This window comes from Poecile atricapillus, chromosome Z (assembly GCF_030490865.1).
Source record: "Poecile atricapillus isolate bPoeAtr1 chromosome Z, bPoeAtr1.hap1, whole genome shotgun sequence".
Lineage (NCBI taxonomy): Eukaryota > Metazoa > Chordata > Aves > Passeriformes > Paridae > Poecile > Poecile atricapillus.
In genome coordinates this window covers 100778523-100793950 of record NC_081289.1, presented here as the reverse complement: position 1 = coordinate 100793950, position 15428 = coordinate 100778523, and the positions used below count along the sequence as shown (strand labels likewise).

At 38.2% G+C, this 15428-nt stretch overlaps 1 protein-coding gene across 4 annotated transcripts in view; it reads right to left on the bottom strand.

Annotated features, from left to right (window-relative positions):
- Positions 1-548: 548 nt before the first annotated feature.
- HOOK3 (hook microtubule tethering protein 3) overlaps positions 549-15428 on the bottom strand; it is an 86787-nt gene continuing 71907 nt past the window's right edge. For 3 of the 4 annotated variants that reach the window (XM_058827021.1, XM_058827022.1, XM_058827024.1), the window contains 5 exons: positions 15033-15133; positions 12844-12948; positions 12669-12740; positions 11052-11188; positions 549-3442 (listed from right to left, as the gene is read on the bottom strand). In XM_058827021.1, the coding sequence (XP_058683004.1) occupies positions 3427-3442; positions 11052-11188; positions 12669-12740; positions 12844-12948; positions 15033-15133 (431 nt within the window). In that variant the 3' untranslated portion in view covers positions 549-3426. Of the gene's footprint in view, positions 11189-12668; positions 12741-12843; positions 12949-15032; positions 15134-15428 lie in introns of all 4 variants that reach the window. The other variant, XM_058827023.1, reaches the window with a different exon arrangement.

The following is a 15428-nucleotide window of genomic DNA, read 5'->3' as shown; positions in this document are numbered from 1 at the left end:
GGCTGGCAGCACTGCCACCAGGCCACCCTCCCCTTTCTGAGCCTATTCCTTTTACAGAGCAGCCCCTGAAAGGCTGTGCCAGGGTCTTTGTGTAAGAGAAGGCAACAGCCTGGGAGAGATACTGAGCCCCTGAGTTTTGTGTGTGGTGTTGAGGTTCAGAACGATGCGCAAAGATCAGCATTTGCCCGTTTTGAGACCAACCCAGGCCTCCTCCTTCCCCAGATGCCAGAGTTGTTCATCAGTGCAGGACGGAAGGACAGCTGTTTCTGCCCCCATTAGCAGTGTCTCTTTTCCCCACCATTGGTGACATCTGTTCTGAAGCTTCCATTGGCAAGGGGAAATTTTCTTACTTGGGTCATTTAGCCTTGACCCTTGGAGAAGCAAACCATGGCATGCACCTCGAGCAGCAGGATGGGACGTGTCCCAGCAGAAGTGAGGATGTTGTGCTTTCTGATGCACTGGTGCTGCCCACCCGCCACTCACCCTCCTCTGCAGAGGCCCAGGAAACGCAGTTCACAACCAAGTACCAAATAAAGAAGAGACAAGCATTTACGTTTTATATAAGCGTTTATTTACAACTTGTTTAACAACTGTACATTCTTCTATCACCTTGGAAGCATTAGTGTATTTGACTGGGAAAAAATATTAAACTTTTTGATTCCAATTATCATTAATGAGCATTTTTTTTGTCTATATACAGGTATGTATATTAATATTGCTACCATAACAATCTGGTAGTTACACGAGTTGTAGATGAACTGAAATGGGAAATTAATGTTTTGACACTCTAAGAATTCATTCTTTTACAGAAAATATATCACTGGCAACTTCACAAACAGTTATTACTTTGATAATTGATCAACACTTAATTCAGGACTGTCAAACAAGCTGCTATTAAGAAGGTAAGAGAGTTTTCTATGCAGCACAAATGAAGTTAGTATATCAGAGACATGCTGGAGATCAGCTCTGAGTTGAGAGCTCACAACCACTTCATGATAGAGATGCCAGGCTAATCTAATTAAAGTACCCAGCTCCTTGACTGGCTCCACCTGGCATCTCTCTGTTGCATTAGTAAACTCAAAGAACTTTTGTCAAGCTAAACACACTTACATACAAATGTCATCAAGGCTCAAGAACAACTGATACTTAGTCTCTAATCTGCACAGACCACTTAGAAAAATGAGGTACTGCTTGGCATCAATTTGGGACGCCTGTGGAGGCAGGTGCACAAAAAAAGCAATCCCCTCCTGCCCAGCACAGTGCCCTGATTTTAGGGATCCTGCACCCAGCCTGGCTTGGAGCAGGGTGTGGTCCCAGCCGAAGCAGCACTTGCAAATGAAAAACATACCATGCCTTTAACACCCAACTAAAAGTTTTCCTAAGTAAGGCTTGCCCTGACACACAACAAGGGATCAATGGCTAGGATCTGGAAAGACACAAATCCTTCAGCTCTCTGCTGGACTCAGTCTGATGAAATGATGCTGCCTCTACTGCACAAGTATTTGACTCTTTATGATCAAAGCCCAGATCCTGGCTGCAGGTCACGTCAGACTTCACTGTCCCTGGCCCTGGTGGACCAGGAAAGACATATATCCCCATCTGAAGCCTTTACGGACAGCTGTCAGCCAGAGCACCTGGTAGCCACAGTACCTGATACAGTATCCAGAGGGGAAAACACCACAGTTCTCACTGGGATCCTAGTTTTAGCCTTCACTCTGCTGCCTGGCCTGCTTGGAGCCCATTCCTACCTGCCCATCCCTTTGCCAGGCAGCACAGACCACCCCACCCTGCTGAGGCACACGTTTGTCCTTTCTCCATGCTGTTCTGCACAAGGCCACGGACACCATGGGATCAGGATCCCTGAGGACTGGACACAAGCGGGCGTCTCTGCGTACGAGGTGTGGCTCTGTCAGAGCCCACCCGACGGGCCAGGGACGAGGCAGGCACTGTGTGTGTGACCAGAAGAGACTGCAGAGACAAGTGGACACAACGCTTCCTCAGCGTGAGGGTGCCCCCGTGGCAAACAAGGCTGGAGCTTCTTCTACTGCCCAAATAAGCAAAACTATTCCTGGAAGCAGCAGAGTTCATATCAATATTTCTGCCAGGATTAAGATCCAGGTGAGCAAGAATGGGGTTTCTCTAGAACTGGATTTAAATCAAACCGCTTAAAGTACTCAGCATTCAGACTTTTCAGTTTTTCCAGCAAATCCTATGGCTTGAAAGCCCCTTTCCCTGTTTGTTATGTACTAATTCCTATACAATAAACCTCTTAACGTACAATACTACAGCACTCCCTCGTCTTCTGAATCTTGCCAGTACTGGATGTCCAATACAAAACAAAGATACAGTAGTACAAATGTGCAGATATTTAGGAATATTAAATAAGCAGCTTTTTAAATTAATATAGGCAGTACAAAGCATTTTGAGTTACACTGTCTACATATGGCAAATCTTATAGCTAAACTTCAAAATACAAAGAAACAGCCAAGCTAGTGCAATTGGAAATTAAATAGCTAAGACTGTGACAAGAGAAAGAAAAAAAAGAAAGGAAAAAAACAGTACAGGTGAAAGATAAACGATCCAAATCATAAACTGGCAAGGACAGTCTGCATAATACTGAAAGTGTAGATGACTTTCATACTTATCTCCATTCATGGTCTTTCCTCAGATTGTTTTAACAATTGTACACAGATTGGAAAAAAAGTTTCTGAAAGAAACCAACAACACAGCTCAAATGTAGAGAGAAAAATACAACAGCCACAAACTACTGTGTATATATACATATTAAGGAAGCAGGCAGTGCCTGTGAACAAAATACCACCCGGTAGTTTGCCTGGCTCGGAGATTATCAGATGAAACTTGCTTGGTTTTCTAAGGAAGATGGGATTGCCAAGCAGCAATTCATTAGGCATTTCTCCTGGTAAAACACCTCCTTCGCTTTACTTAATTTCTTTAAAGATTCAAAGTGGATCCTTTAAGGGTGCAGGTGCTTTGAAATTTGAACAGTAACCAAAAGGACTTTTTTAGGAATTCAAAGACCAGATTTTTATAGTTCGGTATACGAAAATGTTGCAGGAAGTCTGTATGTTAATACTGTTAATCAGAATTAAATAAAGTGGACAGGCGGAAGTAAGATGGAGAGCTGACAGTGCTCTGTCAGTTGCAGAACGCCTCCTGTTGAGTTGTGAGTACAGGATTTCCTCTCTTCTAGCCTCATAAGAGACTTTTTGTGAAGAGAAAGAGTAAGTGGAAGTGGGAAATGGGAAAGCCACTCCCCAGGATGGTAAGCTTCTCTGCAAGTAGATCCCCCTTTGAAACCAGATGGCCATGAGTCTTAAGTGTAGAACTGGTTAAGTTTTGGTTATGCAGTCTGGACAGAAAAGCAAGTCATGCACTGAACAGTCCCTGTTATAATAATGCTGCAGGTCATGCAACCACATCACTGCAAATAAAAGAATAAAGAAGAAAGTTAAAAAGCAGATAACATATTACTGTTGAAAAAAAACCAAAACAAACAGAGAACAGAACAGGTCCTTTTAAAAGCAGTTTAGTAAGGCCACCTCTACTTAAGAGTTGTGCAAATTCACAGAGAAAATACCTTTGCCAAGCAACTGTTCAAATTAACAGGAAGGTTACAGGCCAATAGGTGGAAAAAACAACAAAATAGCCTTGGTCAATATCTAAGTTTAGCTGTAATTAAACTTCACACACTTCTGAGTAAAATTCTTCAGGACACCATTCTTTAACTAATAAAGCTACAGAAAGTAAGTTTACACAGCAACGAGCAATTCTCAGGCATTCATGCTGTCTGTGAGTGTAATTGGTAAAGCAAGATAATGTGAAAGGTGCCCACCCAATTCTGCATGTGTTTACACAGTAAAAGACAATCAGAGTCACAACGACTGTCTTGAAATCTTGGGCACCACTAAAGGCATTTAAATTTCATCAGATCTCATCCTGTGCATGAGGCTCAACATCTGCATTGCACTGGCAAGTTCTATCCCTTGCATGCAAATACAGGTTTGAATTGCCAGAAAATGATGCGTGTTCTTGTTAAAGTAAGCTGAGTCGGAGTCACCAAGCAGTAAAGAGAACACCCCACTGCTGCAGAAGGGAATCTAAGTTCGCAAGAGAATCGGAGAGGTTGGCACATTTCTCCATCGTCACTGATGCACCCTTTTTCCTGGCCAGTGTAACTGGAATGGAATGCTTTACTGACACAGCTACGGTGCTTCCATTTTGCCCAGGTAACACAGATGTCCCTACACAGCACTGGCACAGCACTAAATGGGCATATTTTTTTTTCATATTGCAAAGAGCAAATTGGTTTCACCAGACTGTTTCCCCACTTCCTTCTCCCTTGTATTGCACTGGTCAAAACTGATTCTAAGAATGCTTCTTGTGATGGGGCAATCCAGGTTAAATAGATAAAAAAGAGTATTTATGCTACGAGTCCTGTAGCTTACGTATCCCTCTTTTTTTCTTCTCATTCATCCACCCAGAATACTAACTAACCATAACTGAAAAACACACAAACACATATCAAATGGAATAAAAAATTTAACACATTCAAAGACCTTGAGGGTGTATATTTTGAGCAATCATTGTCTTTTAAGCTTACTTGGCACTGCTTGGTGCATAAAGTTACACAGTTCAGGATTAATACGAAGATCACTGTAGTTATTCTATAAAGATTCTATAAAAAATAAAAAAGCGACATAAGCATGTACCTATTCTATTGTGTACAAATGAATATAATCCTTTAGTCTCACCTGGCTGTTACTTAGCTCAAACTTACTATTTAGTAGCACTTGAAGAGTCCTTCAAGTGTATGTTGGACATACACAGAAGAGACACTTCTGGCTTGTATTTGAATCAATAGTACTTTAGAAACGTCTTGTAAACTCAGGACACTATTATCTTTCAAGTATGTAAAAATTCATCTGTTAGTGCCCTTTCCTGACTAGAAATTCTTATCATGTTCTAAAAATAGCTGTCTGTCAATTTCTCTATTTTAAAGCCACCTGCTGAGGCAGCAACACATAGAGAGATGCAAGATGTGAGGGTAAATTCAGAGCATAACCTGTCACTGCATCTGCAGCATCTTTAGAAAGACACAGTTTATGCAGCTGACAATATGTCTAAGGAGTGACAAAGAGAATACAAAGCAGATTATAAATTTTAAAAATGGTGGCATTATAATGTAATGCTTATAATTATTTCAAAACATTACTGACACTGCTAAACAAAAGCTTAAAATCTCTCTCAAAACCATTGATGCCTCCAGGAAAGAAGTTTACTCCCCAGCTTACTAACCTTTTGTGGCTGTGAACAATAACCTCTGCTTTACAATATTTTAAATTATATAACTGATGTTATATTAAAATCCGAATCAAAAGTCTGATGGTCTCATTACAACTATTTTATAACTTTATAAATACTACAGCACTGGGGATTTTCTCTTATAATTCCATCCACTTTCATGATCAGGCTAACAACATTAGCGTGCTAACAGTAATTACTGGACTTTATGTTAGCTCTCTTCTCTTCAAGTTAGGTATAATCATTAGGGATTCAATTTCCATTTCCAGAACAAACTACTCTATACGTGTGGAAATACTTGCTTTTGCAGTATTTCAGATCTGTGCCATACTACAATAGTCAGCAGCTCTTCAAAGTGCTGACAAACAATTGCAACAAACATGTTCCTCTTTCTGAAATCACTTCATCTGATCACAAAGGACCTCTCTAATGCAAAGCAATGAATAAAATCAGCACAAGAAAGGAAAGGCTGCCCAAATGACCTGTATTTCCCTCTGCTAGGAGTATTTTTCATGTTGTATGGATCATTCTCTGAGACCCATAGCAGCAAGACAGCTGCAAGAAATTTTTTATCTGCCAAATGGAATCTATTTTCAGCCTGGAAATGACACCATATGCAAAGGGGACAGAAGGATATGCAATTTTCCAAACGACTTTACATGCACAGCAAACAGCAGCAGAGCACACTCATGATTTGCCACCAGAGCCAAATGATGCAGAAATACACCTGCACTACCTTGGCAAAGCCCAAAGGTGAAGGTAGAATCTGGACCACAGAGAAGCTGACAGCAAGACCACCCCCAGCAGATGAGGACTTCAATTACAGCAGTCAGCACAAGTTCCTACTGATCAACTGACTACAATTTGACATCAGGACAATCTGTCTGGGAAGCTGTGGCTAAACTGTCGGGTGCTGTTTCAATGCCCAATGGGATGGTATGATTTGTCAGGTTTCCTTGACAAGCCCCCCAATCAACATTCATTCATTGCCTAATTCAATGAGCTAATGCATTTTAAAAATAAACTTTATATCCCAACATCTCAATGAATACACAAAAATAAAATCAAAGAAAAACAGAGGACGAAGCTAGCTAAGTCCTCAGCATCACCAAATGGTACAATGGAGCTGGCACCAGAGTCAAAATTTACAGGGTTTCACTGTACCAGATACAAGAAGTCTGAGGTTGCAGTGGCTGAGTAAGGTTACAGGAGTAAGGCAATCCAATCAGCCATGCCAGGACATATTTTTGATTCCTCAGGAGTGACAAACTGGAGGCATGGCTAGGATCCTACCTAGAATACGACATTCGCTCCAAAAAAACCTCACCACTTGGAAGTATAGCCTGATAAATCCATTTAGCTGTTTATTTATGCAATGCCAGGTGAGGAAAATGCCTGCTAAATTTGGTTAGGAGATACTGAAGTTTATCAACACTATCTTACTGCAAAACACAGAGTTCACATTCTACCTAAAACACATGTGCAAAATCAGCATAGCATAGGTGAGTGCAAAAATACCTCCCTCATCAATCCTTGCAAAAAGTCAATATGTTGGGCACAAATAAAAAAATCTCAATACAGTAAGTAAAACTGAAATACTGTTTTACTTTACAGGAAAAAGGAAAGCAAGCCACATTCAGTATAGTCTTTCTCCAAGCCACTAACAAGAAGAAAATCTGTTAAGTGTATAGTCTCATATACTAGAGGAGACAGGAAAAGCAAAAGCTATTTGCACATGTCAAAATACCAAAGACTTTAAAATTGCCAAAAAACTTTCAAATTTTCTTGACGGCTTACACATACCACTTACTGTTTGAGATCATAATAAAGCAGTAATAGGAATACTCATTGTTAATTCTTCCATACATATATAAAAATGCCAGTGCTCCTTACAGAACAAAGAGCCACAAAACACTTGCAGAAGCATTACTGCTAACACGAGTGACACTTCAACAGGACAAGATTGCTGTTTGATTACTTCCAAACAGAATGAAAGGCATCTTGTAGCCATTACATATTTATTTCATTTTGCAATACACAAGGTCGTATATTCTGGACATGTATTTACCTTTACACTGTGGGTGGAACACACAACCTTTAAATCAGACTACTTCAGTTTTCATATGCATGTTATGATCTGGTTAGGTGTTGCTATCAAGAAAACCGGGAACTTGAATTTTTTTTTTTCTGTAATGTCGGATCAGATATGCTAAAAACTCAACCCTCCACAGAAGTAAGTGAACTGGACTGCACATCTGAATACATCCTTTTAGATCAGAAACTAAGCTTCAGCTCTAAACAATGAAAATATTTATCTGTTTATCTGTTATCTTTTACTGGCATCAATTAAAATCTGCCAGAAAGATTATTCTGGGCAGACCCTCAGCACAGTGCCCTGAAAAGTACTTTCATGAACACCTCAGCTGTTTTATCTCTGACCTGGAGACCCTCTTTTCTTTAAGCTCAGTTGTAAGGTTTTTTTCTGTAGTGAATTGGACAGGATATAGCATTGGCTTAGTAACTGCCACTACAATTTTGATGTAAACAGTCTTTCTTGCCTCAGGGGAAAAAAGTATTTCCAAAAATACGTTCTCTGAACTATCTAATGTACTAAGAGAATTCTGTTCCATAGGTCGGGGCTTTTGCTTATATATTTTTATTACTCAATATAAGACAAATAGGGAACACACACTGGTAGCTCCCCTACATATGTGTTTATTGTTTATTCCCTGGAGTCACAGTCTGAGCTCCCTCTTTTTCTTAATACACACTGCTTACAAAGATACATAAGCAAGTGAAATAATGAAGCTGACCCCTTTGAATAAAGAAGCCATCCCTGTGAAAGAGAAGGTTTAATGGTCACCTCTTGCATTCATCCACACACAAAGATTAAGAATGGATGTATGCAGAAAATTAAAGCAGTAAAGCAGTGAAGAAGAAAGAATTGGACTCAATTACTAAAAGAAGACATAACAAATGACTTACTAGAACCGGACAGCAACTGAGAATATATCTCTAAGAGTGCAGTACATTTTTAGGTTTTTATATTCAATATCAATTCTGGGAAATACTAGAATTTCTGCAAGTTTGTAAATTCTCTAAGATAAAATGATTGTTCACTTGCCTAAGCAAGAGTAAAACTCATATTCACTATGAGTCTTGTGCTGATCTTTGATGCAATATAATGATGCTATCTATTTTTGAAAACAATTACAGAAAACACTTCAGTGTCTTATCTTCATGGGAAAAGGAAAGACAGAATCACAAAGAACAGAAAAGCCAACAACCAAGAACTAAAAGAAGCTACGAGAGACGAGAAAGTAAAAGCATAAAACAAAGCTTCTAAAAAGCATCTGTTCATCTCCTAACTCTCAGCCTGTCATCAAAACTTTGGAGGCAAAACAGTAAAGCAAATAATAACATCATAAAAGCAATTACTTTTATTCTAGCATGCTGATTGTGTTCCAGTTCTTTTAGAACTGCACCTAATTAAGAGCAAGAAGTAATTAAATTACTAGACAAAATTAAGAGATAATACTTCCCATTAAGCTTCCATCCCTTTCTTGCACAAATAGCCCTTGGCAGTTTAGTAACAGAAAAAGTTAGCTAGATTAAAATTAAAACAAAAATGGAGCTTTAGGTATTCTTAGGCTCTGCGTGATATAAAATGCTGTAACCTCAAACAGGAACATTGAATTCCCTCAGAGGAATGGTCTTGGTCCTGTTCACATATAGCATGTGGTAAAGAGTTCTTCAAATTATTAAAATGGACTGCACAAGGTAAGTAAAAGATATCCCAGACAAACTGTAATTGTCTAGATAATTAGAGATAGCCTTTTGTATACAGAGCATTTTGTATCTCAGAAAGAGACAACAGATTGAGTATATCACCTTACTGAACTACAGAAATTATCCACAACTTCCTCTGCATTGTTATCTTTCTGCACATAAGAAACTTGAAATATCTCATCTAATTTTTGCAAGCACAGCCCATATCAGTAACACACTGCATAAGTACAGAAAATTTTTAGAAAACCATTTTTCCCCTAACATGAGGATTAAAAGACAAAACTGTATGTAGAATTCAGTATCTGTTCTCTGGGGGGTGGGGGTCTTGGGGGTGTGGGGGGTGGTGCAACAGAAAATATTTTTCAGACACATAACTGAAAGCATTTCTTAGCCTGGATTAAAACAGATGATGCACTTGAGGATAGAACAACAGTACCTAAAAATGTCATTCACTTGTTCATTACCCTTTAATCTAGGTGTGCCTATTTTAATTATCCACTGCTCATTCTACTCAAGTTGTGAATTGAAACAGACATTCAGATGATTGATAAATGCCAGTATCTTTTCTCTAACGGGATTTATAGAAAAATAAACATCTCCACTTAAAAGGGCATTAAAATCAGGTGAAAGAATAAATTTATAAACCAACTGCATGTGCATTAGAGTCCAAACAGCCTCTAAATAAAAACCTAAATTTAAAGCCAGCCTCTAAATTTGAAACTGAATCACAATAAGATGCATGAATATGAAACTTCCAGCCAATACTCAGGTTCTCTGTGTCCATCAATTCTTTGACAAAAATGATGGGGAATGAATAGAACTAGTCAGGGAAAAAGCACAATTTTGTAGGAACAGAACCTAAACAGGAGGAGCCTCCATCCACTGATCAACAAGAAGGTGTTACAACTAATAATCAGCTATATACTAAAAAGGCAGTACAACAAATCACAGCCTGTTTCCAACAAAGTCAGCAACAAACTCACCTGAAGGCACTGGTACCATTAGTAAGGCAACTGATACAATTATACCCTGAATCAATACAGTAAAAGCAGGTCTTGTAGTAGGGATGACCACTGGAATACATTAACAATATTAACTGGGGCCTTGATCCATTACGTATTGTTCATCCATAATCATAAAATTTTAGAACAAATGTCCTTTTTAAATGGATGATAGAGTAGCAGATTAGCACATGCTAAATACTTCTCCAACTTTTTAGAATATGTATTTAAGCATACACTCGACAAAGAAGAGTGGAATAAACCATTTGAAAATATTAATTTCTACCAGCAAAAGAGCTAACACCAGTTGATAAAGAAAAACCTGGAAAAACATCATCCTGCTTCCCTAAATGCCAAGAATAAGAGCAAACTTTGCACTTAGGAAATTAAAAAAAAAACCAAATCTTTCTTTTTGAATTGGTGATTTTTTTAGTATGAAATATATTTCACAATAATATTATAATCCAACTTTGCATTTCTGTAATGAGATTTCAGCATTTTTCTGAATCAACAGGAGATGAAATGAAAAGCTAATTCCCTTTGAACAGAAACAGTCTTATAAAGCATAAAGCCTTATAGGCACAAAAGTACCAACTATGATAGGAAATCTCCACTGTCACATGGTCCACATGAGGTTTTTCGTAACAGACCAAATTTCATATAAATAAGACTGTTATTATACAGCACTCCCCTAGATGTTTTCAAAGTTTTGGCACATTCAGAAAATGCAGAGAGAAATGAACTCCAAAAAATATAAGCAAAGGGCATTACAGAGCAATAAGAAGGCATAATAAAACCTTTTCCTGAACTGTAAAATAATAGCAAAAACAAGGGAGAAAGAGAAAGGATGCTGGTTTATTTTCCTTGAATGTTGTCACTTGCAATAGAAGTGGCCTGGATCACAGGGCAGTTTTCTTTCTAAGGCCAAGGCTTCTCTACCTTGCTGTTGCTGGCTGGACATGACCAGGGTAAGATCTCCTTGTGCTCGTGGCTTGCCTTTGTCTAGCCAGGAAGGACTGTCCTGAGCCTGTACTAGCCAGTCTGTCTTCTGCTGCTTTTTTATGCAGAGTCATCCCCTATGGACAGAAAGAATTTCTCAGTCAATACCAACACAAAACACTAAAAATTTTATTCATTTACATTTTATTCACTATTTCTGTCTTCACACTAACTAAACTATTTTGAATTCCATGAGCAAAGCATCATATTTTCAAGGACAAAAGTAAGTAAGATATTCTTCCTAGTACTTTGTGTGGAACTCTTCCCCTTTCCTGCAGTCATTCTCCAGGTTTAGAGTAACCACCTAAGAACTCAATATTATGCTTCTTATGGCAACTGGACAATTCCTTTCTAAAGAGCTCCCCCCGCCCAGTTCCTAGCTCCTTTCAGTATGTTGACCTAGAACAGTACTTTTCTTCTGAAAAACGTTTCGGTATTGTCATCCTCTGTGGAAACACCAGCTCATATGTCAGAAGCACATCTTGGGAGACAGGATGTTCTCATCAGGCTAAAACTCAACAAGGAAATGAAGAGAGTTGTGGTGGCTTGTGCAGTTGTGTATAAAAGCAGAGGCTAATTAAAGAACGATACAGACAATGCTATCAGTGATCATCTTAGTGTTCATGATAGGTCATTTGACAGTGGGGGTCTTACCTCAGGTTTGTCTTCTACTTGTTAGTGGGACTAATGTTATAAAATTGGCAAAGGACACTTGAAAATACCTTCAATATGCAAACAATTCAAACACTGCTTAAATTTAGACTTGCTATTCATGAACACAAGAAGGATGTAGAACAGCAAGAAGAAAACTCTTCCAAAGAAATACAGAGAGGAGGAATTTGAATTCTATGATGGAGCAAAATGAAACATTAAAGTTACAGCTGTCAAGATCAGATGTCAAGTAACAGATGAAGAGCAGTCTCAATCCAACTGGTCTGCCAAAGGGAAGTCTTGAACACATCTGATGTGGGTGACAACTCTCCTGGTACACAGGTCCAGCAAAAGCTGTACGGCTGCAGACTCCATCTTCTATCCAAACTTACACTTTGAATAATTTAAGTGAGGGTCTTGCTGATGCCCTCACTCTTTATGTGGGGCTAAATTTGCACCCAAGTTAAAGGGATCACTTCTCAGAGCACTTCACCTGAATTGCAAGATGAATTGCTTTGACTGTATCCCTTCATTACAAACAACTGCAAGACTGGAGAGTGGTGAATCAAAGTAAATTTGAGCACTATAATCTGTGTAAGTGAAGGGCTGGGATTAAAAAATAGTGATCTGGGCCATTTCTGATTTTAAAACTTGAAAATTACAAACTTCTTTTTTTATTTTTCACCAGGTTATGATAGGAACATACTTTAACATAGAGATAACTTAAGATTACTAGAAAGTATTTGCTTCTGTATTTGTGTATTGGAAAATGCTTTTCAAACAAAAAAAAGCATGTAAATTCATGTAAATGAATGATTGCTGTTATAAACCTACCAGAAACAAACAATATTAATAGTTTCTTTCTTTTAATTTTCTTCTCACTTAAAAGGTTTGTGAGATTCTTACCATGTTGTACCAGGCACTAACGATAAATTTCTCCTCCATTTCTCTTTGACTTTTTGTTTTCTCATATTCTTTCTATAAAACAAAAATCCATATATTTAAAGCCAAAGTATAATAGAAATATTAGTCTCTAACTAAAAAACAATGAGTTTTTACCACAAAATGTAAGGATTACTACCTCCAGGGAATGAAACTTTCTGTCCCGCTCCTGCAACTGATTTTTCAGTGCCTGAATCTCAGGAGCAGCACCCTGGTTCTGTTTAGGATCTAATGTGCGGATGACCTGTAAGAGAAAACCAGTTTGTTTTTTATTAAATCCTGCAAAAGCAATTGTGTTAAGGAATTAAAACCTTTTAAGTCAGGTTAAGAAATTTTTAAAAAAAAGTAACTTCAAATATGTCTACCTCTCTCATCAATGGTGGCATATCAGAGCATCTGAACCGGGGTCTCCTTTACAGGACTGGGAAACAAAACTACTGACAAGAAAAAGTGAAACCTAAAAGGTTCAGTATCCCAGACTGACATTTGCAGTTCCTAACCCAGGCTACATTACCTTGGGGCCATGGCAACAGAAACAACTTCTATAAGGTTCTCTTTATGGTTATGACTTTCCTGTCTGTCAGTTTCTCCTGCTTGAGGAAGGACTGCTTCTGTCCTTATGGATATTTGCCAGGATTCACCTACCTGGGGTACCAGGTGGTGTAACTTCTAGGTCGCTCTATTAAGCCAAAAAGCACTCTGTGGGACATACATAATTGTTATGCTACTAAAAAGATGAAGGGACACCGGGTACATTTGTATGTGTCACCCAAGAGTGCTAGTAAACAGAGCTAAACCAGGAACAAATTCAGAAAAATGCCTGAATTATTAAGCCTTTAATAGAAAATAGCTTGAAACTTTTTAACAACCTCTGGCTACAGAGAAATAGACTTCTCATCTCTTATCTTTCTACCTATTTCAGAGTTGTGTATAGGATGCTGAAATAAAACAATGCTTTAAATTTTAGTGCGACATTTTTACTCTATGGTAAACATGACGCTATGAGGAGTGGTTGAGGGAGCTGGGAGTGTTCAGCCTGGAGAAAAGATGGCTCTGGGAGCCCTTATCACTGTCTACTTAAAAGGAGGTTGTAGCCAGGTGGGGGTTGTGGCCTCCTCTCCCAGGCAACCAGTGACAGGATAAGACAAAAGGGCCTCAAGCTGCACCAGGGAAGGTTTAGGTTGGATTGTTAAGCATAGGAATGGGCTGCCTAGGGAGGTTGTGTAGTCACCATCCCTGGAGGCGTTCAAGGAACTGGATGTGGCACCTAGTGCCATGATTTTGTTAACACAGTTGTGATCAGTAGAAAGCTCACTCAATGATCTTGGAGATCTCTTCCAACCTAAATGGATCTACAATTCTACTCCAAGAAAGCATGTTATTTTTCCAAGAAAATACTCATTAGACCTGGATACAGCTTCCATAGCAGAATACTATAATGATTCTACAAAAAAAAAAAAACCAAACCCTGCAGCAAAACCCATCAAAACCACAAAAAGAAACAGAAACAAACAAAAAAAAAAACCAACCCCAAACCAAACACAAATATTACAAAAAGTTAACCTAATTAATTAATGCTACTGGTGCATAAAATACCCTTTAGTAACACAGTACATACCAATAAACAAATCTTACAGAAAAGGGTAAAGTCTTTCAGAGGAATATACTCTAAATCACAACAACCAATATAAAATGGCAGGGCAGGGGGACAGAGGAGAAATTTTTTTAGACCTCCTGAAGACATTTCACAAGAAGTCATTCAGGAAACTCCACAGAAGTAAAGGAAGAAAGCGTAAAGTTTTTCCAAATTAGGAACCTACTTATGGATTCCAATGTAATGATACACAATTAAGGACACTGATACGCTTTTAAGAAACTCAAAAGAGCAATGTATAGTAAGAGAAGAAATGGGACTATGATTAAGACCACAATATTACCATTTCAAAGCCAGTAGTATAACCATACTACTAGTTATGTTGTCAATACTTAAATATTAGTCACCTTCTTGACAAGCATATATTAAGCAATAAAGGCAAAAGAGAATGCCAAACATCATCAGAGAAATCTAACAACTATTGAAGGTGATCCAGTCAAAAAGATCACTTTACTGCAAAAAAGCATCAATAAAAGAGTCTCAAAACTGGGCCAATCTTCTGCACAATTAATCCATATTAAATACTGAAACAATGAGACGATAATCAATGGAGCTTCCTTCTCTTTAACTTATTAGTATGTATACAGATACCTCCTTCATTTTTATTCCCAGAGTGGACACGTAATACAGTCTCTGTCAGACAGGGATAATTAATGTGGAACACATCTACTTACACTTTTGGCCTTTTCCAAGTACTTTTTGTATCGTTCTTCCATTTGCTTCATTTCCTCCTCCTTTTTCCGTAGTGCTTCTTGTAATTCCTCAATTTTAAGTGCTTTGTGTCAGGAGATGCACATATTGGAAAAGAACTTCATTACATTATGCATATTTTCATGTTTTACAACAGGCACTTAAGACACAGCTAAAATATATTTCAGTTAAGAAAAGCTGACATAAGAAATCTAATGTGGTACATATCACAGATTTAATTAGTGTACAGCTCAGAAACACATTCAAAATATGTACTACTATAAAATCTCATAAAATTGATTTTTTGGGACATAATTTTGCTTTTTAAAATTATGACAAATAAAGAGAAATGAAATTATAAAGTAATCATGTCACTGAAC